This window comes from Coloeus monedula (genome assembly GCF_965178545.1).
Source record: "Coloeus monedula genome assembly, chromosome: 13".
Classification (NCBI taxonomy): Eukaryota; Metazoa; Chordata; class Aves; order Passeriformes; family Corvidae; genus Coloeus; species Coloeus monedula.
The window spans coordinates 18,940,797-18,965,421 of record NC_138793.1 but is presented as its reverse complement, the minus strand read 5'-3'; the positions used below and the strand labels follow the sequence as shown (position 1 = coordinate 18,965,421).

Below are 24,625 nucleotides of genomic sequence, written 5' to 3'. Positions count from 1 at the left end.
ATGGCGGTGTGCGCACGGCTGTGCGGCGTCGGGCCGGCCCGCGGCTGCCGCCGGCGCGGCTCGGCTCGGGAGCAGCGCCGCGGGGCCGCTGACAGCGAGCCCGACACCGATACCGACCCCGAGGAAGCGGGCGGCGGCGGCGGCGTCGTCGTCGTCACGGAGGACGAGGAAGCGGCGGAACGCATTGAGGGCGGGCGGCCCTTGCCGCCTTCCGTCGAGGCCGGCCCGGCCGGGCGGGCCCCGCTGTCCCTGTTGGAGCTGCCCCCGGAGCTCCTGGTGCAGATCTTCGGCTCCCTGCCCGGTACCGACCTGCCCAGCCTGGCCCGAGTCTGCACCACCTTTCGCCGCATTCTCCGCACCGACACGATCTGGCGGCGGCGCTGCCGCGAAGGTACCGCCCGCCCGAGGGGATGCACGGTCTGGGGGTCCAAGGGCAGCAGCCTCGAGCGTGCAGGAGGACACGGAGAGTGCGGGAGGGGATGGAGTGGGCATCCTGAAGGGCCGGGCTCCGTGGGTGCCGGGCAGAGCTGGGGTCTGGGGGTGCAGGCGGTGGGGCCGTGGCTCGCAGGGCTCCGCGTGTGCAGGGTGGAGAAGTGGGCACATTTCGGGTCCCCTGGGCACGGTCCCTTGGTGGTGGCACTTGACTTGTGGCAAAGGGCATTGAGTTGAGGTTGTCCCCCAGGGGTAGCTGAAAGGGAGGAGTGGGATGGCAGCAGGCCGGGGAAGATGATGCCTCCATGCAGCATGTCCTTGGGGGAATCCTGAGGATGGGGGGTTTCGGCAGCGAGGACAGGGAATGCTCAGCCCCTGCAGCAGGGAAGAAAGGGGGGCCCTTGGGATTCCTGGAGCCGTGGAGACACGGGGGATATACCGGGGGCAGGGAGCCCTCTGGGTCCTGTGGTGCACGGAGGAGGCCAGGGACATCCTTTGGGGAATCATAGGGCCAGGTGTGGAGAGGTTCCAGGTTCGTGTGTGCATTTTCCAGGGATCATCTGGTGCAAGGATGCTGTGCTGCAGTAATGTGAAGGCCTGGGAGGTGCTTTTTCCTCAGCTGTGCTCTATGAGGCTGCAGTTCTCCCTCGTTACTCCTCATCCTCGTCCTCCCACCGTTGTGGCTCTCTGTCCTCTGTTATTTCAGTCCTGTCCCACCTCCCAAGGTCTGCCTTGCTGTGCTCATCCTCTTTCCAAACGCTGCCATCCTGCCAGGTGCTGTTGCTGCCAGCACATGAAGTCATGTGTATTTCCCTGTTTGCTTTCTGTTTTTAATACCAGTGAGGGCACAGGGATGAAAGATTTGGGTATGTCAGTGGCTGCCTGCTGTGGGATCTGTTGGAATGCCTGAAGCCTTGCAGGAATGAATTCGTGCCTTTATCAGCACTATCCAAGAACCTTTGGACAGCACAAAAACTGCACCTGGAAAATGTAAACCAAAGCATTCTGATTTCATAGTTCAGCATTGTCCCAATAATTTAACATTGGTTGTAGGAGACAGGCTAATGAAATAGTGTTAATTCCTTCCTTACACTCCTCTAGTGACTTAGAGCCCTCATGGATGTTTGTGTGTTTGATGAATGGTTTGCAAAACTTGACTGATTAATTATTTTAATAGGTTATGATCCTGGCAAGATGTGTATACAGAAATATATGTCACTTTTTAACTATAGGCACGGTTGACTTATAAAAGAGCCACTAAATTAGGCCTGGTGGGGAAATGCATTTATTTATCTAATTCCTGTCTGTTCCTCAGATTTTCTTTTCAGTAGATAAAGCAGTGTTCAAAAGCTCAGCTGAAATTCAAGGAAATGAAGGAAACTGTGGAATTTTTATGGCTAAAACTAACCTGGACAGGAAGGGAAGGTATCAAGACTACACTTTTGTCTATGGCCCTTAGCTAACTACCAGGTGAGAGGTGCATAAACCAAATTTTGATGCTTTTTGCATGTAATTTCTCCTGCTTCCCAACATATCCATTTCAAGGAGTGTCAGAGAGCAGCTTGATGGCTGCTGGTGTGGCTGAGGAGGCTCCTGTACCAAAGGCTGGTGCCCAAGCTGTGCTGAACAGATAAGGGGCAGTTCCTGGCCAGCAAACTTCCTACAGTGCTGAAACTGATCCTGAATCTTTTAACCAGCCCTGGTTTTCCAAGCAGTTCCTCAGCTGGATTTCTCAGGCTGTTTGTGGTGCTTTGCATTGCTCTGCTGTGGTAGGAGTGGAACTTTGAGTAGTTGTACACACGAGGATAAAATTAGGCAGTATTTTATGGGTAAACATCAGGTGTTGGTAAATAAATACACATTTAAAACTTAAAATACTCTGTGCTGTGTTTCTGCACAGCCATGCACTGGGGGCTGTGTGATAGTCAAACATAAAATGTCATCACTTTTTGTAATCTTTGCCAAAACCGAACCAATTCCCATCTCTAGTCAGTGCTTAAGTGTGTGTTTGTATTGCCTGAGTTGTGTGGTGAGGCTGCATGTCCTAAAAACAGAACAGGAACACATGTGCTTTGCTGGTTTATTTGCTCTGAGGCCTCCTGATGCTCATGGAATCACAGAATATCTTGAGTTGGAAGGGATCCATGAGGATCATCCAAATCCAGCACGATGTTCCAGAAGTAACTGGGAAACTTCAGCTTGGTGTCAGCTGCATGTGCAAAACTACTTCTGTTTTTAGGAATGTACAGCAGTGCAGAGGCAGGAAAGAATCCTGAAATTCATCAGAACAGACAGTAGCTGCTCTGGGAGAAGCTGTTGTTGCAGTGCTTTGTTTTGGCCGTTTTTCCCTTCTCCTTGGACAAGAGCAGTGCTGGATGTGAGGAGCAGCCTGGCTGTGTCCCAAGTTGGATGGGGCCCTCAGTCCATGCAGTGTTGATGTCTTGCTCTGCCCTGCTCTGGGCCAGCTCAGCTGTAGATTAGTCTGAAAACATGCTGTGATTATTCCAAGTGTCCAGAGGACTTGTCTGCCTGAAAGTGGAGTGGCTTTTGCTGCTGGTGGAGGACTGGGAGAGCGCTGGGATGAAGCAGGGGGAATTGTGTAGCACTGACACGACTGTCAGAGCTGTTGTCCTTTTATCATTGCAACTGTTTGGGGTAAACAATGTCTCTGGATCGCTTCCTTGGCAAGGAGAGGGTTGCAGTCACTTCCATGTTTTCTATAAATAGGAGATTGCTGATCTCTGCAGCAGGAGCAGAATTAAAGCTCGTGTCACCCTGGCTGGTGGCCTGACCTACCTTGATTAACACCTTATAGTCCATTTTTAATCTTTAATTTCTTTTTTCTTAAACCAGAACAGGGCGAGTGCAGCAGGACACCTGGGAACAGACCAGTAATGCAGAATAACCAGCTCTAGAGCTTGGAAGAAAAGGCTTTTGTTTGTGAAAACAACCTCCAGCAGCTTTTGGGCCTGCTGCAAAATGTCAGCCAAGGTGCTGAAGTTTCTGACCTTCAGGTTGTATGGAAAGAGGTGCCTGTGGAGGAGAGTGGGGAAAAAAGGCTGGGAAATGTGGTTTGTACACTCAGTGAGGAGACTCTTGGGTGGGGTTCAGCTCTTACAAGACTCCAGGGAATCCATGCAGGAGTTTGATGCACAAAAGCTGCCACAACAGGAGCCATTTCTTGCAGTGCTGTGCCCTTGTAAAGGTGGAGGTGATTTTCATAAGTCACAAGGCTCCAAGCTCCCTTTGTGTGAGGTGAAAGCATTGTGCAGTGTGTCAGTCTGTGGCTTTTCTTCATCTCTGATGACCTTTTCTGGCCTTTAAACTACAACCTGGCAGTGGTTTGCTGTGCCTCACTGCTCAGGCAGGTGCTCAGCATTCTCAGCCACCCTTCAGAGTCTCAGACCTGTCTGCAAGCTGCACATCTTCTGCTTTAGGGTTTCCACAGATACTTGCATTTCTTGCAGATCAAATCTCCCTTTCCTCCATGGTAACTCCAAGCTTTCCCCTGGGAGAAGTGTTTGGGAGAGGACTGGGTGTGTTTTAATCTGTTTGCTCAGCCTTTGGAAACAAGAAGCCAGTTCCAAATTTGTCCACCTGGTATTTCAGAGGTGCTAACCTGAGAATCTCCCATTTTTGTGGTAGCTGGAATAATCTGGTGAGTTTTTATCCTCTCTGTTCTGTGTCCAGCCTTGTGAACATGCATTTATCCAGGGATAATTGGAGGATTTGATTAGCCAGGACACAGTGGAAGTTCAGTAATGGTGAAGGGGATCGAGCTCTGCCAGACATCCTCATTTCCTCAAAACTGTGGATGTGCACACACAGCTTCCAGCAGCTCCCTGGCATTGCTGTGCTGGGAGAGGCAGCAGAAAAGCAGGAATTGGGGCTTTGATGTGAGCACAGGGGTTCTTCCCAACCTGGGGTGGAGGAACCTTGCTTGTTTTTAAACTCCGGCATGGGCCACGCAGGGTGGGGGTGACAGAACTTCTTTTGGGGGAGGAACAGGGAATGTGAGGCTTGGAAGTGGGAGCAGGGCAAGGAATAAATGCCACTTGGAGAAGTATTAGTGCAGCTCATGCCTAGATGGAGACTGCTTTTCCAAGTCCTTTAAATTCCCGTGCATGTGACCATGGAAACAGCAGCGTGTCCCTGTGTTTGGGAAATCAGCACTCCTTATAAACCCACTCCAGCAGTCTTTCCAGCTGGTCAGTGGGAACTTGGAAAAACCAATTTCCATCCTTGCTTTGGGAGCAGGATTAAGTAGCCATTTTCTAAGGGTGTGAATTTCGGTGACTATTAACTCCTTAAAATAAAAATACTTAACTCAGTGAGCTATTGCACTGAGATACATTTCCTTAAAATAGATTTAATTGCACTGGAGTGGAATTTTCCAGGAAGCTTGAGCTCTTCAGATCTTTCTTGGAAAGGGATTTCAGTTCTCTGTAAAGAAAACCTTACCAGTTTTCTTTTTCTCTCATTATCTTGGAGCTCTACTTGCTGTTAATTTATGTCCCTCTTGCCTTTTGGGTTAAAAAGAGATGGCCTTTCTTGCTTGTGATGTTTGGAGGGGTGTTGTTTTTCGGCACTGTGAGCCAAGAGATTCATTTTTCCCATAAAATGGCCATCCTGGTGTGAACAGCTGGTTCAGGAGAGCTGCAGTAATGCACTTGTGGAGCTCAACCATCACTGTGGCGTTTTCACTCTCTGTAGTTGTTTGCTGACCAAAACAGGATAAGAATTAGTTATAAAATGAGTGTTAAAGCACATTAAGATGAAATTATTTTTTTCTTGATAATACTTTCTTATAGGACTTGGATATCTAATGACAAATAATGTGTAGCAATATACAAATCCTAAATTTTTGTGTTATTTAAAGGAAATTGTTATTTGAACCTTTCCAGGGAAGGTTTTAATTACAACCACTTTAATAATGGTTTGACTTTCATAAAATTTCACTGCAGGTTATCAGGAGCTCTTGCATGAAGCTTTGACATCAAATGCCTTCCCACCCTGTTATTTGGAGGTAGCTGCTGGTGGTGGATCTCCCATGGCACTCACTTGAGTGATTTATGGATTAGGGAGAAGGCTTTGGGAAAAATCAGCCCCTTCTGTGGGAAGAGAGAGTGTCACTCTTGGTGCTGTTAGAGATTCCATTTGGGCAGAATCCTCCCTTTCCCATGCAGTATAAATCCCTTCCCTGCCTGACTTCAACCTGCCTGCAGTGGGAAGGGCTCATCTCACCCATCCTGGGGCCAGGTGAGTGTTTGTTTACATGGTCAAGAGTTGCCTGTTCCCAAACCACGCTGTTCCTGCCCTCTTCCAAAGACTTTCCAGTCAGCTGGGGACATTCCACGCTGTTCCCTGCATCCCTTTGGTGTATTTACTCACCACATTCTCACTGACAGAGCAGTGCTGGAGAGCCTGGAAGGCTCTGGCAGGGTGGGGCTGCATTCCCAGGCTCCCGTGGAGCTCTGGTTTCATGGATCTGCAGGACACAGCTGGCACAGACCCAGCACTAAGTAGTTTGTTTGTGCTGGGCTGTTCTTCCTGCGAGCTCAGCTCGTCTGCCCTCTCCTAATTGTGCTTCCTCAGCCCACCTTGGGATTGAGCTCTAAACCCTCAGAGCTTCCTCTGGCTTTGCCTACAGAAGTCAGCAGGAATTCTGCCACTGCCCTTGGTAGTTTTTGACGAAGGGCAGCGTTTGTTGTGCCTTGTGCCCCTCTCACCTTTGCTGCCCTCACCAGCGCTTAGGCGGAGCGATGTGTGCGGAACGTGTGTTCCCTGGAGACAGGCTGACAATAAACCCTCTGAGTGCTTTCTCATCATGTGCTTGTATTTATAGACACAAGGAGGCTGAATTCATTCAGGGAAACTCCTGCTTTTCTCATCTTTGGAACCTGAATGCTCTCCTGCAGCAGGTTTCCAGCGTTAGGTGGTGCTTCACAGCCACAGTTGGTAATTCAAGGATGCTCAGCTGAGGATCAGTTTCATATTTAACGGCTTGATGAGGGTCTGCAGAGATACAGTTTTGTGTCAAATAGCTGGCAGATGTTTGTGCTGCTGAGGAAAGCTGCTGTTTGATCTGTGCTGTTGATGTCTTTGATGTCAAGGAGGGCACTTTCCACTGCTGAGATCTATCAGGGTCACTGCAGCAGGGTGGCATTGTCACTGCTGATTTTTTTGGGATCTCCCTACTCTCATTTCCTCCCTCTGCTCTTCTGAAGATTTCTGGCATTGAGACATTAATACTTGGCTTTTATTTCTTTTTGAAGTTTCTTAGAAGTTCGATGTTGACTTCCTGAAAATGAAAGGAGAGAATCTCATTTTCTGCTTCAAAGCTGCTCCGAGATCTCCGACTCCCTTTGTTTTCGGGGCTTCTGGGAGCAATCAAAGGCATCTGCCTGTACAACAGCCCCCTCTCAATCTGATCTGCTTTCAAGTGTAACCATATTTGTGCATGCTGGGGCCTGTTTTATGTCTCCATTTCATTCTTTTTCTAATCTGTGACCTTTCCTTTAGGATCCTAATAAGCAGTTTTCCCTGTCGGGTACCTCACTGGGAGTAGATAATTGCTCTGCACAGCGGTGATTTGCTGGAAACAGGCACACAATCCCAGCTGGAATGGGGATGTCTCCCACATTTCACACTCCTCCTGGCTGAGGTGTGAGCAGCTGTGAGTTTGCTGGGTGTGTTTGTGCCTTATGGTGTGTTTGTTGCAGGCATTGCTTGTGAAATGTCTTGGAATCTTCCACAAAATCACATCCGGTTTTTAAAGCAAAAATAAGGTTCTTGGTCTACTCTGGCAGCTTCAAGAATGCACCTGATCAGATCTCAGTAGCTGCTACCAAGACTCTGGGTGCAAACCTGTTTGTGCCAGAGTTGACCCTTTTTTTCCATGTTGTTGCAGAGTATGGAGTGTGTGAAAACCTGAGGAAGCTGGAGATCACAGGAGTGTCCTGTCGAGATGTTTATGCCAAACGTAAGTGGTAAACCCAATCCAAATCTTGCTTAATACCTGTTTTTAGAGCATAGAAGTGTTGAATATTTATTGAATTTTGATGGCAGAAGTTGTTCAGACTGACTTGCAGGGGTTTCATTGGGAAGTTGCCATGTTTGGAGTTTTATTTCATACCAAGCAGATGCCAGGAGTTGGGATTTCTGTGCCTCCCAATCCTTTGGTGGGAAAAGAGCATGGAATTTAATTTTTTAATGAAGTATATTGGGGGTTTTTCCTCCTGTTTTGCCATTTTCAGATTTTGCTAAGGAGCTAACGGATATTTTTCCTAAGCCTTGATCTCAGTGAAAGGAAATGGCTGTAGGAGAGTGGAAAAGGGATGAGCATTCCCTGAAGGAGGAGAGCCTGGCAGGAGCTGTCAGTGTGTTTTGGGAATGTCTGTGGGGGTGGCACCCTTTAGAACCTTGAAGCAGCAGTGACCTCAAGTACTGATCTTAAAGCTGGGAAGAAGAACAGGTAGAAGGGGTTTAATCCCATCCTTAATAGACTTGCTGAGCATCCACAGGAAAATTACTTCATCACCTGATATCTGTCTTTCCCTATTCTATGCTACACTAGGGATGGAGCTGCCTAATTCTCCTGGCTGGGAGGGCTGAGTGATGCTGAGTCAGCACAGAGATGTCCCCAGAGAAGTCCCATTAACCTTTAATTCCTATTTAATCCCATATCTCTGTGTGGCACTGATGTGGTGACAGCTACACAGCACACACCAGGTCAGATGTTAGCTCTTCATCGCCACTTTTAAGTGGGACAGCATCTCTTCATGACCTGCAGTTCTTTTTACTACGTAACTTCCATGGCTCAGAGATTCTAAAGTGATACTTGGTGCTTTTTATGCACAAGCTGTGGGTAAAAATGGCCCTCCTGGCTCAGGACAGTGGTGACTCTCTAGCCCAGTATCTCCCAACCATGGCTGTGGGCAGGAAGGCTGAGGAGAGAGCAACCCTGTGGGATATTTTCCTAAACATTCCCACTGTTTGCAGGTTTCCAGAGTGTAATCAGTTTGTTTATTTAATAACCTGCAATAGATCTGTCTCACTCTGTTTCCACGAGTAGTTTTCAAACCCATGGCATCCATTAGCACAGAGTCACACTTGGTGTGTGAGAACCACCCCTGTGATGGTCTTTCCTGCACTTCTGTGTGAGGTCTGTGCCCGTATCCATCCAGCAATCCCAACCAGTGATGGTTGCTCCAGAGTGGGAATGCTTGGCAGCCGTTCTGGCTTTCAGGATGCCCCATCTCAGCTCCTCTGCTCAGATGCAGAACTTTGCCCTGTGCCAGGAGCAGTTTCCTGGTGGTGTCACCCCATTTTCTCTACTGTCCCATAAACCTCTTTAATTGCAGAGGAGTTAATTTGGGATTACTGCATGGACTTTTCTGTTCACTGAGTGTGCTTCTGTGAGACATGGTGGGGCAAAATGGGAACTGAGCTCATTGCCTGAAAGCAGAACTAATCCAAGGCCTGGGCTGCTGTCCGTGGACTTACTTGGTCTTCTTGAGGCAGCAGTGCAGAGTTTGAGGAAGGACTTTGATTCCACTTGGAATTCACTGGATGCCATTTGTAAATGATGTCTGTGGGAATCTGGAACAGGTCCTGTGTGAGAAATCCTGCTCACACAAGACCGGGGGTGACGGAACCAACTGGAAGCAAAGTCAAGGAGAGAGCTGGACTTCCCTGCGTGGTTGTTCCAGATCCATGGAACTGTTTGCTGGTCCCAGTGGAGCAGAGTTTGCTGGCACTCACCCTGCTCTGTCTGTTCAGGTATAAACCCACGGGTGAAGTCGGGGCGTTTTATGAAAATCCTGCCCGACTACGAGCACATGGAGTACAGAGATGTTTACACCTGCCGTACGTACCCCGCTGCTGCTGCTGCTTCCTGCACCCAGCACGCCCGGGATGCTGCATGGAGTGTGCCCTGGCTTGGAGCAAAGGATTGGGGATGACCTTGGGACAGCAGGGAGGTGCCACCAGTTGTGGCTGGTGTGTGTTAGAGCACTGCTGTGACCCTGCGGGGTGACAGCGTGAGCAGGGCAGGCACTCAGGGGTGTTGGTCTTTTTTTGAGGTGCTTTTTTGAGGATCTCACAGAACAGGAGCACTCACTCTGCTCGTTGGGAATTGCACCTTTTTGAGAGGAAAGAATTCTGATACCCTGGTGAGGCCTCCCAAAAGCAACTCTGGACTGGCAAAGAGCTTTGTCGTGATCCAAGTGAGCCACAGTCAAATCCACAGCCCTCTCCAGTGCAAAATGCTGAGTGTTCCCATAGTAATTCCCTCCCTGCACACTGAATGCTTTTAAGCACCATCTGTCTCTAGGAAATGTTCTGCTAATGTTTTAAAGATTGTGATTTGCCTTCCTCATTTTGGATAACCTTTTTTTCCCCCTCCTTGTGTTGTGTTGAGGGAGGAATAGTCAAACCCTTGGAGTTTAGTGTTCAGCAGGAGTTGTGGGGGAAGGACTGATTAGTTTACATCAATTAAGGAAGCCAGGAGTGTTTGGTGTTTATTTGGAGGGGGTGTTGAGCTGTCTCTGATGCTCCTTTGGGTCTGCAGAGTTTGGCAGACTCAGTTACTAACTCACTGCTGCTTGGGAATGGAGTTTATCACACACATTAATGAGGGAGTGGATGCTGCAGAATTCCCTGTGCTGAGGGAAGCAACCGAGCAGGGGCCATGCTGGGAAGGTGGGGACTTTAATGTGAGTCAGGACAGACCAGCAGCACGGCTACAGCAGGAACTGGGACAAAAGTTTGGGGTTTGGCAGCCTGGGGTGCCTGTCAACACTAACTGTGTTCCGGGGCTGGATGGGAAGGGGAGGCAAATCCAAGCTGCAAGATGGATTCCTTTGGAGATTGGATGTTTGCTCCAAACATGCTGTTTGTGGGGGCTCTTAAATGACATTTACTGCTGTTCCCTCAGTTATTACTTCTTTAGCTGTAGGCCCAAACTTCTGATGTGCCCCTTTTCTCTTGGGCTGTGTAGTGTTCCTTGGGGAGAAGCTTGGACAGTTGGACTCGATGATCTTAGAGGTCTTTTCCAACCTGAATGATTCCGTGGTTCTGAGCCCATGTGGTTTAAGATGCAATGGCCCATTTCCCCTTTTTCCCTTCCTGTGTTGTCAGGATTTTCCATGGAAGCCTTCCCTAATTCCTGTTCCTGCAGTGTCACCCAGGTGAGCTCAGATGGCTTTCCCCAGGGGTTTAAGCTCGCCTGGATTACTCTGAGCTCTCTCTATGAGCAGTTCAGGCATCACCAACCTGGGCACTGCTTCCATTATTTCAGCTCATTTTGCTTATAGAGACCTTCCTGCATCCCAGGAGTCCGGGAGAATTGCAGTGGTTTGGGTTTTTCCTACTCAGGATCTTCCCCAGGCAGCCTTTTCTTGGTGGGAGTTTGGCATTCCCTGCTTTTCCAAGCCCATCCCCAGCTGGATTCAAGCCCCCTTCCCATCTGAAGGGTGTGCAGGGCTACTTGTGGAATGTGGGGAATATTCAGGCTGGATGAAGGTTGTCCTGGAGCATCCCGTGGATGTGGTTTTGCTCCATTTGGCAGGAGGTGGACTCAGAAATTTGGATAGGCAAGAGGCTCCTCCAGGACTGAGCACAGGCAATGGAAAACCTTGGAGAAAGACCCGAGTGCTGTTTTCTTTCGAGGAGCAGGAAGGGAAACAACTGTCAGATTCATCCTGTCTCCTACCAGGAAGAGCCAGAGCTGGAATTCATCAGGTTTTCCCTGCAATTAATATTAGCTGCTGTTTTGCTGGAGCTCAGAGACAGCCCAGGCTTGAAAACTGAGCTGTGTTTTGAGACTTGTTTGGGCCCTTGGCCAAGTACCAGCATTTTCCCCCGTAGCTTCTGGAAATGAATGGGATTTTTTTTTTTTTTGGTCTCCTGTGTCCAGAAATCAGCCCTAGTTCCTGAAATTGCTCCCAGCAGGAGCTGGGCTAGGAGGAGCATCCTCATCCCCCTTGGATAGCTTTGTTTTCTGTCCTAAAAAATAGTAATACATTAAAAAAAGCTGTGTTTTATCAGCTCTGTGGCAGACAGGGTGGAAGGCAGACTGTGTTGGGTGGAGCAGCTCATGCCATTAATTAATGTGTAATTACTGAGCTGGGAGTGGGGTTTGCCTGCTTGCCTTAGTGCAAGTCTCAGTCTGAAATTGTTTCTTGCCCAGGGAAAAGGCTCCTCCAGGCCAGTTGGCAGCAGCTCTGGACTTCCCTCCCTGCTGTCCTAAACTCCTGTGGAAGTTCTTGCTTTGGTGGGATAAAAAAACTTCTGCAGCTCTTGCTGTCTGAAGTAATTAATGAAACAAAGCTGCTGGAACAGCTGCACTGAAACACAATTCTTCTTTTAAATTGATGCAAACCCTAAGCTATTATTTAAGCCAGTCCTGGAAGTTAAAATGATTTCTTGTGGCCTTCTGAGTTGGCTGTGGATATCTCTAAGGCAAGTGAAATATCTTCTTCATGGAAATAACATGCATGCTGCTGTTCCTGCCCAAAATGCTAGGCTCTGTAATGTTTTTGTGAAGGTTTCTGATCCTGGGAGGAAATCAGATGGACAGAAGGAAATTAGATGGACAAGAGGAATGGCTGTGTAAGGACTGGAGGCAGGTCCCATCTCTAAGCTGTCCTCACAACAGCAGGTTTAAGATCATTCTGTAAAAGCCCTTTCCTCCTGATTGCTGAAAATATTCCTCTGTTTAGGTGGGCTTGGAGGGACACCTGGCTCTGAGACAAGAAACAGAGAAGCCTCAACTGCTACAGTGGATTTTGAGTGGGTTTTGGAAGCAGCTTTTGGGCACTGCTGAGGTGTGGCTGCTTCTGTAGAAGTTTTAAGGCCGTGACTGAGCTGGCCTCACCACCACATTCCCAAGCTGGAGTGACCCATGTGCTTTGCCCGTGCTCCCAGTGGCTGTTTCTAAGGATGCTTAACTCTGGAGCCAAGTTTGTCTACACAAGGCAGTGAAATGCTTTCAAAATATTCAAATTTCCTTGTTCCTTCCTGCCTTCCTGCCCTTCCCTATTTTCTGTTGCTTTGCAGTGTGAAGCATCGAGTGTGTTTTTTGTAACTGGAGGTGGCAGATGCTTCTATTTGTTTTTAGCTCTGGTTATATCATGTGATTTGTATTATTGGGACTGTGTTGCAAAACTTTCCCGGGAATTCCTGCTGAGGTAGGTGGTTCTGCCCTTCCACAGGGCCAGGAGCAAAGAATATAAATGTGTGTGAGCTTGGGCGAGGCCTCAGCTCAGAACTTCCTGGCTGGGCTTGGACACAACCACTTCTCCCAAGTCAATGCAGTTGTGGGTGCTATTGGTCAGCGCTGTGTGCAACCTGGGAGCAGGCTTTTCATTCCCAAAATCCCAGTTCCCTCTCTGGATGTGCTCACTTGAGTGTCTCCCTGTTCCCCAGTGCTGCACCGCTACCGGCACATCCTGGGATTGTGGCAGCCGGACATCGGGCCCTACGGGGGACTGCTGAACGTGGTGGTGAGTGAGTACCTCATCCTGGGGCTTCTGAGGGCTGAGGGGGGTTTTTCCCACACTTTCCACCCTTGGCAGCCGTTCCCAGACCATTAAGAAGTCTGAACAGTCAGCCCTCAAGTGAGTGATATGGACCCGGAGGGTGCTCCTTGGTTCTTCCTTGGTTTGTCTTAGGTTGGACATCAGGAGGAATTTCTTCACAGGAAAGGTTGTTAAACATAGGACTGGGCTGCTCAGGGAGGTGGTGGGATTCCCATCCCTGGAGTGCACATGGCACTCATTGCTCTGGGTGGGGATTGCTCACAGGTTGGACTCCATGGTCTTGGAGCTCTCTTCCAGCCTGAATGGTTCTGGGATTCTTTTATCATCACCACCTTTCTCCAGACAGTTCTTTTAGTTTTCAGCTCTGTGCCAAACAGAGCCCCAGGAGCAGGTAGAAAACATGATCAGTGTTTGAGGGAAAGGCTTGATTTAGAGTTTGACACTGATATTCTGGTGGCTGGCACAGTAATCTGTTCACTTACTTCATTTTCTTTGCCTGCAGCTGAACTTTTTGCAAAGGGCTTTGCAGTTGTGTGGTTGGCAAACCTTTACACCAGCTCTAAGACTCGTGCATCAGATGTAGAGTGACACTGGTGACAAGATGTGTGGAGTCTGGCAGCTCTGGTGCTGCTGGGAGAGCAGTTAATGAACAATGTTAGACTGAGCTGGTGAGAGCTGAGCCAGGAGTTTGCCTGGAGCCCTTGTTCTCTGCACCAAGGTTCAGTAACTGCCAGGTTGAAGCGGAACAAATCACGAGGCCTTTGCATTTTGCAAGATTCTGTTCCATGAACTGGTGTAAGAGGGTACCCAACTGCATCAATACTTCCACTGTGACCTTATGAAGACTTTGTGGCACTGCTCTGCCTTCATCTCAGATCCCTCTGTTTGGAGAATATCCTGCCTCTGGAATTGCAGGGTCTGAGGGGAAGGATTCTGTTAGGTGTGCAGGAAGGGGGCTGGCACTTGTGCCTCTCAGGAGAGGAGAGTGTTGCTTCCTGTGTTCTCTGAGTAATAAAGCCAAATAATTCCTCCTCCAAAAGGCAGGGATAATCATGGGAAGCAGAATTCATCTGCTGGAATATCTGCCAGCAGGAGCTCTCAAACCAATTAGAGCCTGACTTGCTGTGTGGTCTCTCCCTCTGGATCCTGCGCTCCAGGCAAGTCATTTGCAACAAGAAAGGCCTGAGCTTTTTCCAGTGGTGCAGGAAGCCTTGTAAAAAAGCCCTCTTCACCCAGGGAGTGCTGGGAGTGCATATGGTCTGGGTTAATGGCTGGAAAGCTGTTTGGGAATGCAGCAAACTGTTCTGCAGCTCCTGCCCTGGGCCAGAAGAGGCCTCAGAGTTTGCTGCAAACTCACAAGGAATCATGCAGGGCTGATCCCGTGGGCTTTGTGTCCTGTCCCTCTGCAGGTAGATGGTTTGTTCATCATTGGCTGGATGTACCTGCCGCCTCATGACCCTCACGTGGATGATCCCATGAGATTCAAACCCCTCTTCAGGATCCATCTGATGGAGAGGAAATGTGCCACAGTGGAGTGCATGTATGGTCACAAGGGACCTCATAATGGCCACATCCAGGTGAGCTCCTCTGCCTCCTTCAGCATTGTGTGTGCACTTCGGCTCTGGGAATGGATTCCTCAAAAAGCTGTGAGGATTTTATTTCAGAGCTGTGGCTTTCACCACCCTGCTGTGTGTGTGGGCGCCAGCTTTACGCTCATTATGTGTCTGACAGGTTGTGTGGGCTGTTGCCTGCTCTGAATTTGTTCCCTGGCAGTGGCACAGCCAGGCTGTTGTGCTGTTTTCCATTGGGCTGGAGCATGGTGGGAGCACCAGGATCTGGGGAAAGGATGTGTAAACTGGCCTTGGGCAGCTGGTGAGTGTGCCCAGGCAGACACAGACCTGTTCTGCAGCTCTCTCCACAGTGAGACCTTGAGAAGGTGATGCAGCATCCACTGGATGCTTTGAAAAGCTTCCTGACAGGCTGTTTGTTTTTCTTTAAAGGAGGAAGCTCAAATAGGGAAGCAGCTTAAAATTATTATTTTCATTAGAGTGCATTGAGGTTTTATTGCTTTTATTTCTCTGTTCTGTAGCTGCTGCACTCGGTAGCACTGAAGGATTTCTGTGTTGTAGCAAATCCAGTAATGTTTGTTTTGTAAAGCACTTGCTGTGAGCAGTCTTGGCTACATCATCCAAAGCATCTCTGAACAGGGCTGTAACCTGTTCAATTCTCCTCCATGGTAACCACAGATTGTAAAGAAGGACGAGTTCTCCACCAAGTGCAACCAGACGGATCACCACCGGATGTCAGGGGGGAGGCAGGAGGTGAGTGCTCTGCCAGGGCTCCACACTGAGGCTCTTTGTGTGTCCCTTTCCTGAGGAGCAGCTCTCAGCTGCTGTTGGGGTCTGGGAGGTGCCCTTCTGCCTTCTGATTTCTGTGTGACTGAGCAGATATGAAACCCCAGGCTGTGAGCTTTTGGCTGATTTCCTGTTTCAGGCAGCTTTCTGTGTCAAGGTGCTCTTTGAGCCCCAGCACCTTCCTCCTGTTTTGGTAGCAGACCTGTCCAAAGAGGGTCAGCAGCACATCTTGGACATCAGCAACACTCCAGGCACTGATCTGTCTGTATAATTAAGATCTTTCAAATGCAGTGAGCACCAGCTGCATTTGGATACCTGCTGGTCAGCGAGGCACCTTCCCACTGCTTGCCTTGCTCGAGGGATTAAAAGCTTCATTTGGTTGTTTCTCCTGTGTCTGTCAGCTCTACCCAGCAAGGCAGATTCCTGAGTAAAATACCTGTGTTTAAATGCAGGTATAAATGTCAGGATGAATACCTTTGCCAGGTACTGCTGTTTGCTTCCAGCTGGTTCCACGTGACAAATCTGATATTTGAGCTGCTTCTGAGGAACGCTGTAAAATGTCTGTCTGCTAATGGGAAACAGCTGGGTGAAAGGTTTAGTTAAGTGTTTTCTGGTGCTGGAGCAGATGAGAAATGCTTTAATACTTTCAAAGCACCACGTTAAGTGTGCGTGGCATTATGGTAATTGGAGGATCTGGCTTGGGAAGATAAAGGAGGCAGGTTTGGAATATCACTTGGCAGGCTGCTATCTCAGTGTAAGCTGTTATCACACCAACTCCTGGCAGGGTATTAACTTGTCAGAGCTGGAGTTGGGGTACTTCAGGAGATGCTTTCAAAGTACCCTTTGGATTTAGATGCATCAGAATTAAATCAGCAGGTTTTAACCTCCTAAACCCTCACTGCTTTTCAAAAGCTTTTTCTTTTATGTTCAACATGTCGGGACAGGGCACAGGAATCAGCTTGTGGGCACACAAATGAGTTACTGCGAGGGAAAGAGTAGATGAGCTACTCTGCAGTAACAGGCCGTGCTTTTGCTTTTATTCTGAAGGGTTGTATTGGTTCTACCTGGGATTTCTTTGAAGGGAAGCCTGTTTATGGTGTGACCACTGGCACTTACCATAATCACTGTTTGTTAAGCATATTTCCAAGCCGACACGTGCTTGTTCCCAAATCCAGCCACGTTTCCCTGTCTTTGGCAGAGGATGTGCCCTGTCTGTGGCTCTGCCAGTGAAATGTGCTGCCACAGAGTCACACAGTGAAGTCATCTTGGGGCGATGTCCTCATCCTCTCCCTTTTCTCCTCGTGCTGCAGGAATTCCGGACGTGGCTGAGGGAGGAGTGGGGTCGGACTCTGGAAGACATCTTCCATGAACACATGCAAGAGCTCATCCTGATGAAGTTCATCTACACCAGCCAATATGAGTAAGGGCTGCTACAACCTCACGAGCATTTCTCCCCAAGACAGGGGTTTTCCATGGGCTTCCACAGCCAGAGGAATGCTGTGTCTCTGCAGTGCTTTCCAGCTGTACAGGGAGATGAGGTGGAACAGCAGCAGTAGGAATAGGATTCCAAGTTCTACACAATAACTGTGCACAGGAAGGTGCTTTTGAGTCGTTTAACTGTGTTTAATTTGTAGACAGAGCAAATGTGATGCCAAGGAGTGTCTGGTTATTATTCATATTAATCAGTGTGCTCTGTAGGGCAGGAATCAGAGTCCCTGAGAAATTGGGGGATTGTGACCATCTCTCCAGGTTTCTATTAGCAGCCACCTCGGTGTAGTAGATGTTTAAATATGCTTCACTCTCAGGTTCTCTGGGAATCTCAAGGGCTGAGGAGGTTTCTTTACTGCAGGAATCTCCTGGTGTGCTCACAAGGATGGTAGGGAGGAAGGAAGTGCTTGCGGAGCTCTAAAGCAAATCCACTCAGCTTGTTGGCATTGCTGAATACACAGATCCTGCCTGTCTTGACAGCATCCCCAAGCTGCTGGAGGAGCAGAATGCAAACCCATTGCTGATGGGGAGGGGTTTTTTTCTTGACTTCTGACATTTTTCTCTTGCACAGCAACTGCCTGACGTACCGGCGCATCTACCTCCCCCCCAGCAGCCCCGACGACCTCATCCAGCCAGGCCTCTTCAAAGGCACCTACGGCAGCCACGGGCTGGAGATTGTCATGCTGAGCTTTCATGGGAAGAAAGCCAAGGGCACCAAGATCACTGTGAGTGCATTTTCCTTTCTCTCAGGTGCTTGTGAAAGTGTTCTCAGTGCCGTGGATGCACAGGAGAGATTTCTCTCTGGGAGTTGGCAGCCCAAACCCTGCTCCCTGTGGGGATTGGTGGCGTTGGGTGAATCTCAGCACATGCAGAGTAGCCAGAACCTGCTCTGCAAAGTTTCTCCTGGTTCCCCCTTCCTTTCCTCCCACTTCCAGCTGCTTTCTGTGAACAGCTGGTAGCAGGTCTCTGGAGATCCTCTGTGTGTGTCTGAAGAGCAGGTACCAAATGTTGGCAGCTCTTCACTGAAGTCAGGCTGGGGAGCTCCTTCCTCCCCACCGGGGAGGGATTCTGGTGAAGTGCAGCTACAGCTTTGACTTTCTTTCACCCTTGCAAGTACAGCTTTAGATTTAAGATTCTGTTTCTGGGAAGGGGAAAGCAGAGATGTCAGAGGACAGCAAACAAGGTCCAAGCAGGTTTTCTTTGTTGCCAGCTTGATGACTGTAGAATGGAGTGAACTATTAACAAATGAGGTGATGGCTCTGTACCACCTGGTGTGTGCAGCCGTGCTGTTCCTTCCTGCCCTAGGGAGATCCCAACATCCCAGCTGGACAGCAGACTGTGGAGATAGACCTGGCACATCCTCTGCGGCTGCCTGACATCGAGAACCTGCGAGACTTCAGCGAGCTCTCCCGTATTGTGCTGGAGGTCCAGGAGCAGGTCCGGCGGGAGGAGCAGGAGCGGGAGCAGCAGCAGGAGGAAGAGGAGCATTCCCAGCAGGCTGCCTCCCAGCCTGCCAGTCCCCTGGGAGGAGAAGGTGCTGAGGGGGAAGAGACTGCAGCTGGGGCAGAGGGGACGACCCAGGACAAGGCACCAGCTTCCCAGCCCTTCGTGCTGCCCATGGGAGTGATATCGAGGAATGAGGATTATCCCCGGACCTGCCGGATCTGGTAACTGGTGGTTTTATGGCCCAGTCACCTTTTGAAAGGGAAGGGGGAATCTTGGAGGTGTGTCCTGTATTTGTGTGCCCTTTGCCTGCCTGTGGATCTCCCAGCCCCTTGGGCTCTGATTTCATGGAATGCTGGGATGGTTTGGGTTGAAAGGGACCTAAAAGCCCATCCTGTTCCACCCCCACCCTGGACAGGGACACCTTCCACTATCCCAGGTTGCTCCAAGTCCCATCCAACCTGGCCTTGAACACTTCCAGGGATGGGGAGTTCACAACCTCTCTGGTTCCTGCCTCTGCTGCCCAATTTCCCATGCTTTGGTTTGTTCCCTCTCTCACCACACTGTCACCTGCCATCCCACTTCCTTGCTGGATTTACTTCTGAAGCTGGCACCTCTCCTGAATTCCACACACACATCCATTTTTTTGGTGTGTTTTATGTCCCAGAGCTGCCCAGCTCACATATTTAGAACTGTTCAAGCTGCTTCCCATTCCCATGTGTGTCATTCATGTTCCTTGGCTGTGGGAACACAGTGCTCTCTCCCACCTTTCCGTGACCTCTGGTGCCGTGGGGCAGCCCTGGCAGGTGCTGAGTACCCCAAGCAGGAGGTGCAGGCATGCAGAGAGCTGTGTTCAATGGGAGCTGGAGTTGGTGAAGCAGCACACTAAATGAAGTGTGGAAAAAGAGCCCTAAAGCTGAGGCTTAGGCAGGTGACCTTCAGCCAAACATCTGTGCTCATGGAAAAACCTACCCAGAGCTGGTTAATCCCAGAAGGCTCCTGCTGTCACAGCTGAGTTGTTTGGATAAAACCCTGCTCCACCTGCTGCTTGCTCAGAGCTTTGACTGACCTTTATTCCTCCTAAGATCCTGGTAGATTTTTCTGCTTTTTACATTTTCCTCTCCCTTCCCTTAGGTTTTGCCTCTCTGGTCATGCTCTCAATGTGCCTTTGCTTTCCTGGGAGGATTGAGCCTGTGCTGATCCTTGAGTTGCACAAGTTAATCTCAGATGGGTTAGGGGGCTGAACTACTGAAAAATCCAGCTTTGGTGTGCAGGTGCTAATTAGGATAACCCAAAGCAGCAACCTGCAAGTAGCAATGAGGAGTTTCTTGTCTTAAAAACCGAGTGTAAAACTCGCTGTTCTGTCACACCCGGCTTCATCAAGACTGGCTTCATCAAGACTGGCTTCATCAGAGTTTTGTGCTGATTTCTTTGGATTAAATACTGGGTGATTCTGGTTGTTCTCACACCTCTTTTTATCCCCTTGCAGTTTTTACGGGACGGGGCTCATCGCTGGCCACGGCTTCACCAGCCCCGAGCGGACGCCGGGGGTGTTCGTCCTGTTCGACGACGACCGCTTCGGCTTCATCTGGCTGGAGCTCAAATCCTTCAGCCTCTACAGCCGCATCAAGGTCTCCTTCCAGAACGCCCAAGCGCCTTCCCGGGAGGCCTTCGATGAGATGCTCAAGAACATTCAGTCCCTGGCTACTTGATGAGTGGTTGGTGATGGACAGGGCTCGGGGTGGCAAAGGCTGCTGCGCTCCCCAGCCGGGGCTGGGGTGGGGAGTCCTCGCTCTTGGTACCTCTGGATAAAAGCATGCACTTTGAATAAAGCCTTTTTACCCCAAATGTACACACATCCCAGTTCAGACATCCATGACTGCCCTTTTCCTCTGTGCTGCTCCACGCTGCTTCCCAGCAGTCCTTGTTCCCCAGTCTGGGCTTTTTAGAGCTGAAGGGATTCTGCAGAGGAGGGAACAGACCTTCCTTAGTGCAAAAAAAGAGTATATTGGGACAAAACCAACACCTGGTCAGAGCTGGGCAGAGGAACAGGCAGTGACAAAGCACATCCTCCTCTCCAGAAACTTTTCTGTGGGTGCAGCATTGCCAGGAGAGGCTGGTGTGATAGCTGCGTCCTTGGTGCGGTAATTGGAGTGTGTGGTTTCCTCTGGAGAATTCCCTCAGCAAGGGCAGGATGAGAGTGCTCAGCATTGTCCTGGTTTCTGGAGCTGGATGGATGTGCTGTCCCTGGAGCTGCAGGTCTGGGTGTCTCCCTGAGCACAGAGATGACCTTTCTCCTTGCAGGAGCTGGCTGTGGCACTGGAACTGGGTGTAAACTGCAGAAGCTCTGATGTGTTCAGACTGGTTTGTACCTGGAAGGTTTTCTCAGATCTTGTGAAGTGGGTCTGAAAATGGAAAGGAAGGAGCAAAAAAGAAACCCAGCTGTGAGATGAGCCCAGCTGGGCAGCAGAAGGTGCCACATGTCACTGGTCCTGTGTGACCCACAGGTGTCATTCCTGTTCAGGATGCCCTTTGGAGTCCAAAGGAGTGACAAGGGATTGTCCTCCTATTGTGTGGCTCGTTCTGGCTCCTGGAATGGTGGGTGCTGCTGGGTGGGTGCTGCTGCCCCACTCACAGGGCCCTTCTCTCCCTTTCTAGTTTCACTTGTTTCATCCCAGGTGATTTTGTGGCAGATCTGAGCTCTGCTGGGAATTGTGTGCTACAGGAGAGGAAGCAGATTCCCTCTAGACTGTGCTGTGCAGGAAAATCCTGGCCAGTGCTCATCTCCAGGCTGTGAGCTGTGCTATAAACCAGCAGCACTAACACAACCCTTTGTTGCAGCTGCTCTCTAGCTGTGAGGACAAACTCCAGGTCCCTTCTCTTCTCCCCTCATCAGTGTCTAACAAACCCCTGCCTTTACATCTCTGCAGTCTTAGGTCTTTAAATGTGTCTATACCTGTGCTGGGAGGTTTCAGGCCCCTTCTGTGGAGAAGTTTTCAGTCCCTGCCTGGTTCCAGTGCCTGTGAGCAGCTTTTATTCTCACTCTCACAAGGGCTTTTTGCCATTTCTGGCTCATGAGGTCTCTGAGCTGTGAGAGAACCCAGGTTCCAGCAGGGATGCTGAGCAGCAGCTCATGTCACTCACAGGATTAATTCCTGTCTCTCTGAACAGAGTTCTCCAAACTTCTGGGAATTTGAAGGTGATGTAGGGCACTTTTTGCTGTGTTTCCTGCAGGTTTGTGAGGAGTGGAAAGCCTGCCTCAGTGGTGGGGGTGAGGAGCTGTTAGAGGCTTGGTGAATAAGCTGTGAAAAGTAGGTTGGTTGTGAGCAGCCTGTAGGGGTTTTCCTGGCAGAGGGAAGAGCCAGTTTGGATCACACAGGGCTGGGGAGAGAGGGAGTGACTGCTCTCTGTGCCTTGGTGAGTGGGCAGAGAGGTGACCTGGAGCTGAAATTGGGCATCTCAGCCTTCTGCTGCAGCTGCTGAGCTCTGTGCACAGCTCGTGCCTGATTTGCACACTGAGGTTTCCAGCTTGGTGCAGGTTCCTGGGACAACTGAAGATGTTCAGAGCTGGATTAATGGTTGGACTCGATCTCAGAGGTCTTTTCCAGCCTGAATGATTCTATGTTTAGGGCTTTATTTGGTGTCTCAGTGGCCTGTTTATCTTGGAGTTTGCCATTAGGCAATCTCTTGTCTGCCTTGTGTTCTCCCTAACAGCCCAAAGGGATGGGAGATGTCCCCTTGGGCAGCTGTTCCCATTGCATGTCCCTAAAACCAGCTCTTCTTCAGCTGGATCCATAGCTCTGATTGCAGATTCCTCCTCCCCACTTCAATATCCGCACCAAAAAAAAAAATCAAAATCCTGAAATTTTACATTACTGACTTGAGAATTTTTGCTTTTAGCTTTTAAATTACGATTCACATTTTTTAAATGGAGATTAAAATCCAGATTGCATTGATTGCCCTGCAAGTGCTTGGCCTGAGGCTTGAGTCGCTCTCCCAAGTACTGACCTGTCTGTAGCCTCTGTCCTTTGTCACCTGGGCAAGGTCTCACCTGTTTGCTCTTGGCACAGGTTGTGCATCTGCTCTTCTCCAGGCTTCTTGTCCCTTCTGCCAAGGGTCTCTTGAAGGCCAGACCTGCTTGGCTGGCTGGAGAGAAGGGCTTTGGTGGAAGTTGATGCCCTGTGGGAATTTTTCCCAGCTCTGCCTTGCCCCTGTAGTGGCATCTTTTTATTTATAACTTACCTGGCTGGCCTCAAAACGTCAGGATAATTCCTGATTAAAGGGAAAACTGCTGGTACCCCCCGGCTTTGTTCTGTCTGGAGCAAAGGAAATAGCAAGTTTTGTATTAATATTCCTCCTCTGATGCCTTTTCTCACCTGCTGCTGCTCCAAGCCTGGCAGGCTTTAGCGGCATTTCAGAAGAAAATCCCCTCTGATTCGGCTGAGGGTGAGGAAAGCTGTGGAGATGGATTTGGGAATGCTGGGGATGCTCCTGTGCCAGTTCCTTTGTGCCTGGCTCTGTCAGTGCTTCCACAGCAAAGCAGGGTAACGCGGAGTTAAAACTCCCAGCCCTGCAATCTTTGGGAAAGGGGAGACAGATTTAGGAGCAGGCAGTTTGGATCTGATCCCCCTTGGCCAGGGGGATGCTCCTGCTTTCCCCAATCCTGCTTTTCCTCATGGGAAGTGGTGCTGACAGGACAGGGCTTTGCTGTGCTTGCTCGTGTTTGGTACAGGCTGTTCCACCCCCTGCCCAGCACTGCATACCCCATTGCTTTCCCAAATCCTGGTTCTCCAGCCCCCTGGGATCTTTCTGGGAGCTGTTGACAGGGATAATGTGTGCTGGGGCCCTGCAGATGGTGATCAATCTCTGCTGCCGACGTCTCCTCGTCCTGTTGGCTCTGCAGGAAATCTTGGGGACAATTGGCTGGATTTCTTCATCCCAGATGGGTGGAAAGTGCTGGCGAGGATGGAAAACAACTTGTCAGGGGTAGGAATACTCTTGGCAGGAGCCTTTTGGATTAAGCAAAGCCTTTGCAGGGAGGTTGCAGAGCCCCAATGGCCACTGCAAGACCTGGGGCTGAATTTTGGCTCAGGGACAAGAAGTGACTGGTTCATGTGCTGGGTTCTGCTCCTCCATCAGAACACACGGATTTGGCCAGCTGGAAAAGAGGAACATCAAAGCTCCAGTTTGTTTGCCTTGGGCCTGATTTGAGAGCTGTGAACATGCTGTGCTTAGGCCTGGTGGTTGTGGGAGACTCTTTCCTCCACAGGGATTTGTCAGGCTGGGTTTTACTAAGGATGGGGAAAAAGGATGGAATTGTTTGTGGATTCGGGTGTCAGCTTCTCTGTGGAGTGAACAGCAGTGCTGCTGTTGGAGGGCAGTTCCTTAGGAAATGTGTGCTGGGGAGAAAGGGAATTCCTGTGCCTGGAGCTGTCAGCTCCCAGGAAAAGCCCAAACTGCGGCTGGCTCAGTGTTTACTTTTCAACAAGGATGACTTTTTCTTGCTTTTTATTAATTTAAACCTAGTGGAACTTGATGGGAGTGTTGGCTGTTGTGTGGAAATGGGTTGTTTAGGCTCGACTTGCTAGTTTAGGGAATGATAATGTGTTAACTCTGTCTTGTAGCTGGCTGCTCACGTGGCCAATTATCCTCTGTGATGTTCAGCTGCCAAAGGCTCGTGCTGCCCTTCCCAGTGGAACAGTGAATTTTTTGGGATGTGGAGTGGAAGATTGAGGTACTAAACTGTGAGTGCCACTGACCTTTGGGTGCTTTGTGTGCTGAATTAAAATGTGTGATTCTGGTTTTTTGTTTGGATTGCAGTCTTTGGAACTTTTGAGGCAAAGAGCACTCGGCTCGACCATGTTCATTAGCTTAATTAAAGCAATCTGCACTTTTGTTTTGTCATTGATTACTCCCCTTTCCCTGTTCCCACGTGTATTTTGCACTCACCACTTTAACATGACACTAATGGATTGATCTGGGCATTTCCTGTAGGTTTTGAGTGTGGATAAGTCTCGATAAAGTATTAAAAGTGAAGGTGAAAGATAAATCCCTGCTTTGTACAGAGGGCAGTGGGAGGAAACCACTGGATATCCACCACCACAGATATCCATGTGGAACGTGAGCAGTTGTAGTTTAAACACCTCACCTGCCCAGTCTGCTCCCCTGCCCAAGGGCTGGGGCTTTGCCTGTCCTGTTCTTGGTGGCTCTGAGAGGAACAGGATGTATAAAATCAGCACCTGGCCTACTTCACCCCAGGTTTTGGAAAGCTGAGCAAGCCCTGTGTGTTACTTTTACACCTGATCATTGTTACCCAAGGAGCCTTTTCCAATTTCAAATAATAAAAAGCAAAGTTTTGTGAACTTA

At 49.6% G+C, this 24,625-nt stretch overlaps 1 protein-coding gene across 2 annotated transcripts; it reads left to right on the top strand.

Annotated features, from left to right (window-relative positions):
* FBXO31 (F-box protein 31) lies at positions 1-24,625 on the top strand (the record flags this gene model as incomplete). Of its 2 annotated transcripts, XM_082290188.1 has the most annotated exons (11): positions 1-391; positions 7,343-7,414; positions 9,214-9,300; positions 12,862-12,938; positions 14,384-14,551; positions 15,221-15,295; positions 16,639-16,748; positions 17,388-17,541; positions 18,122-18,483; positions 19,749-19,977; positions 23,884-24,625. In XM_082290188.1, the coding sequence occupies 10 exons, from the start codon at positions 1-3 to the stop codon at positions 19,969-19,971; spliced, it is 1,719 nt and encodes a 572-aa protein (XP_082146314.1). In that variant the 3' UTR covers positions 19,972-19,977; positions 23,884-24,625. The 2 variants fall into 2 exon arrangements, with proteins under 2 accessions (XP_082146314.1, XP_082146313.1); XM_082290187.1 differs by having other exon boundaries at positions 19,749-24,625.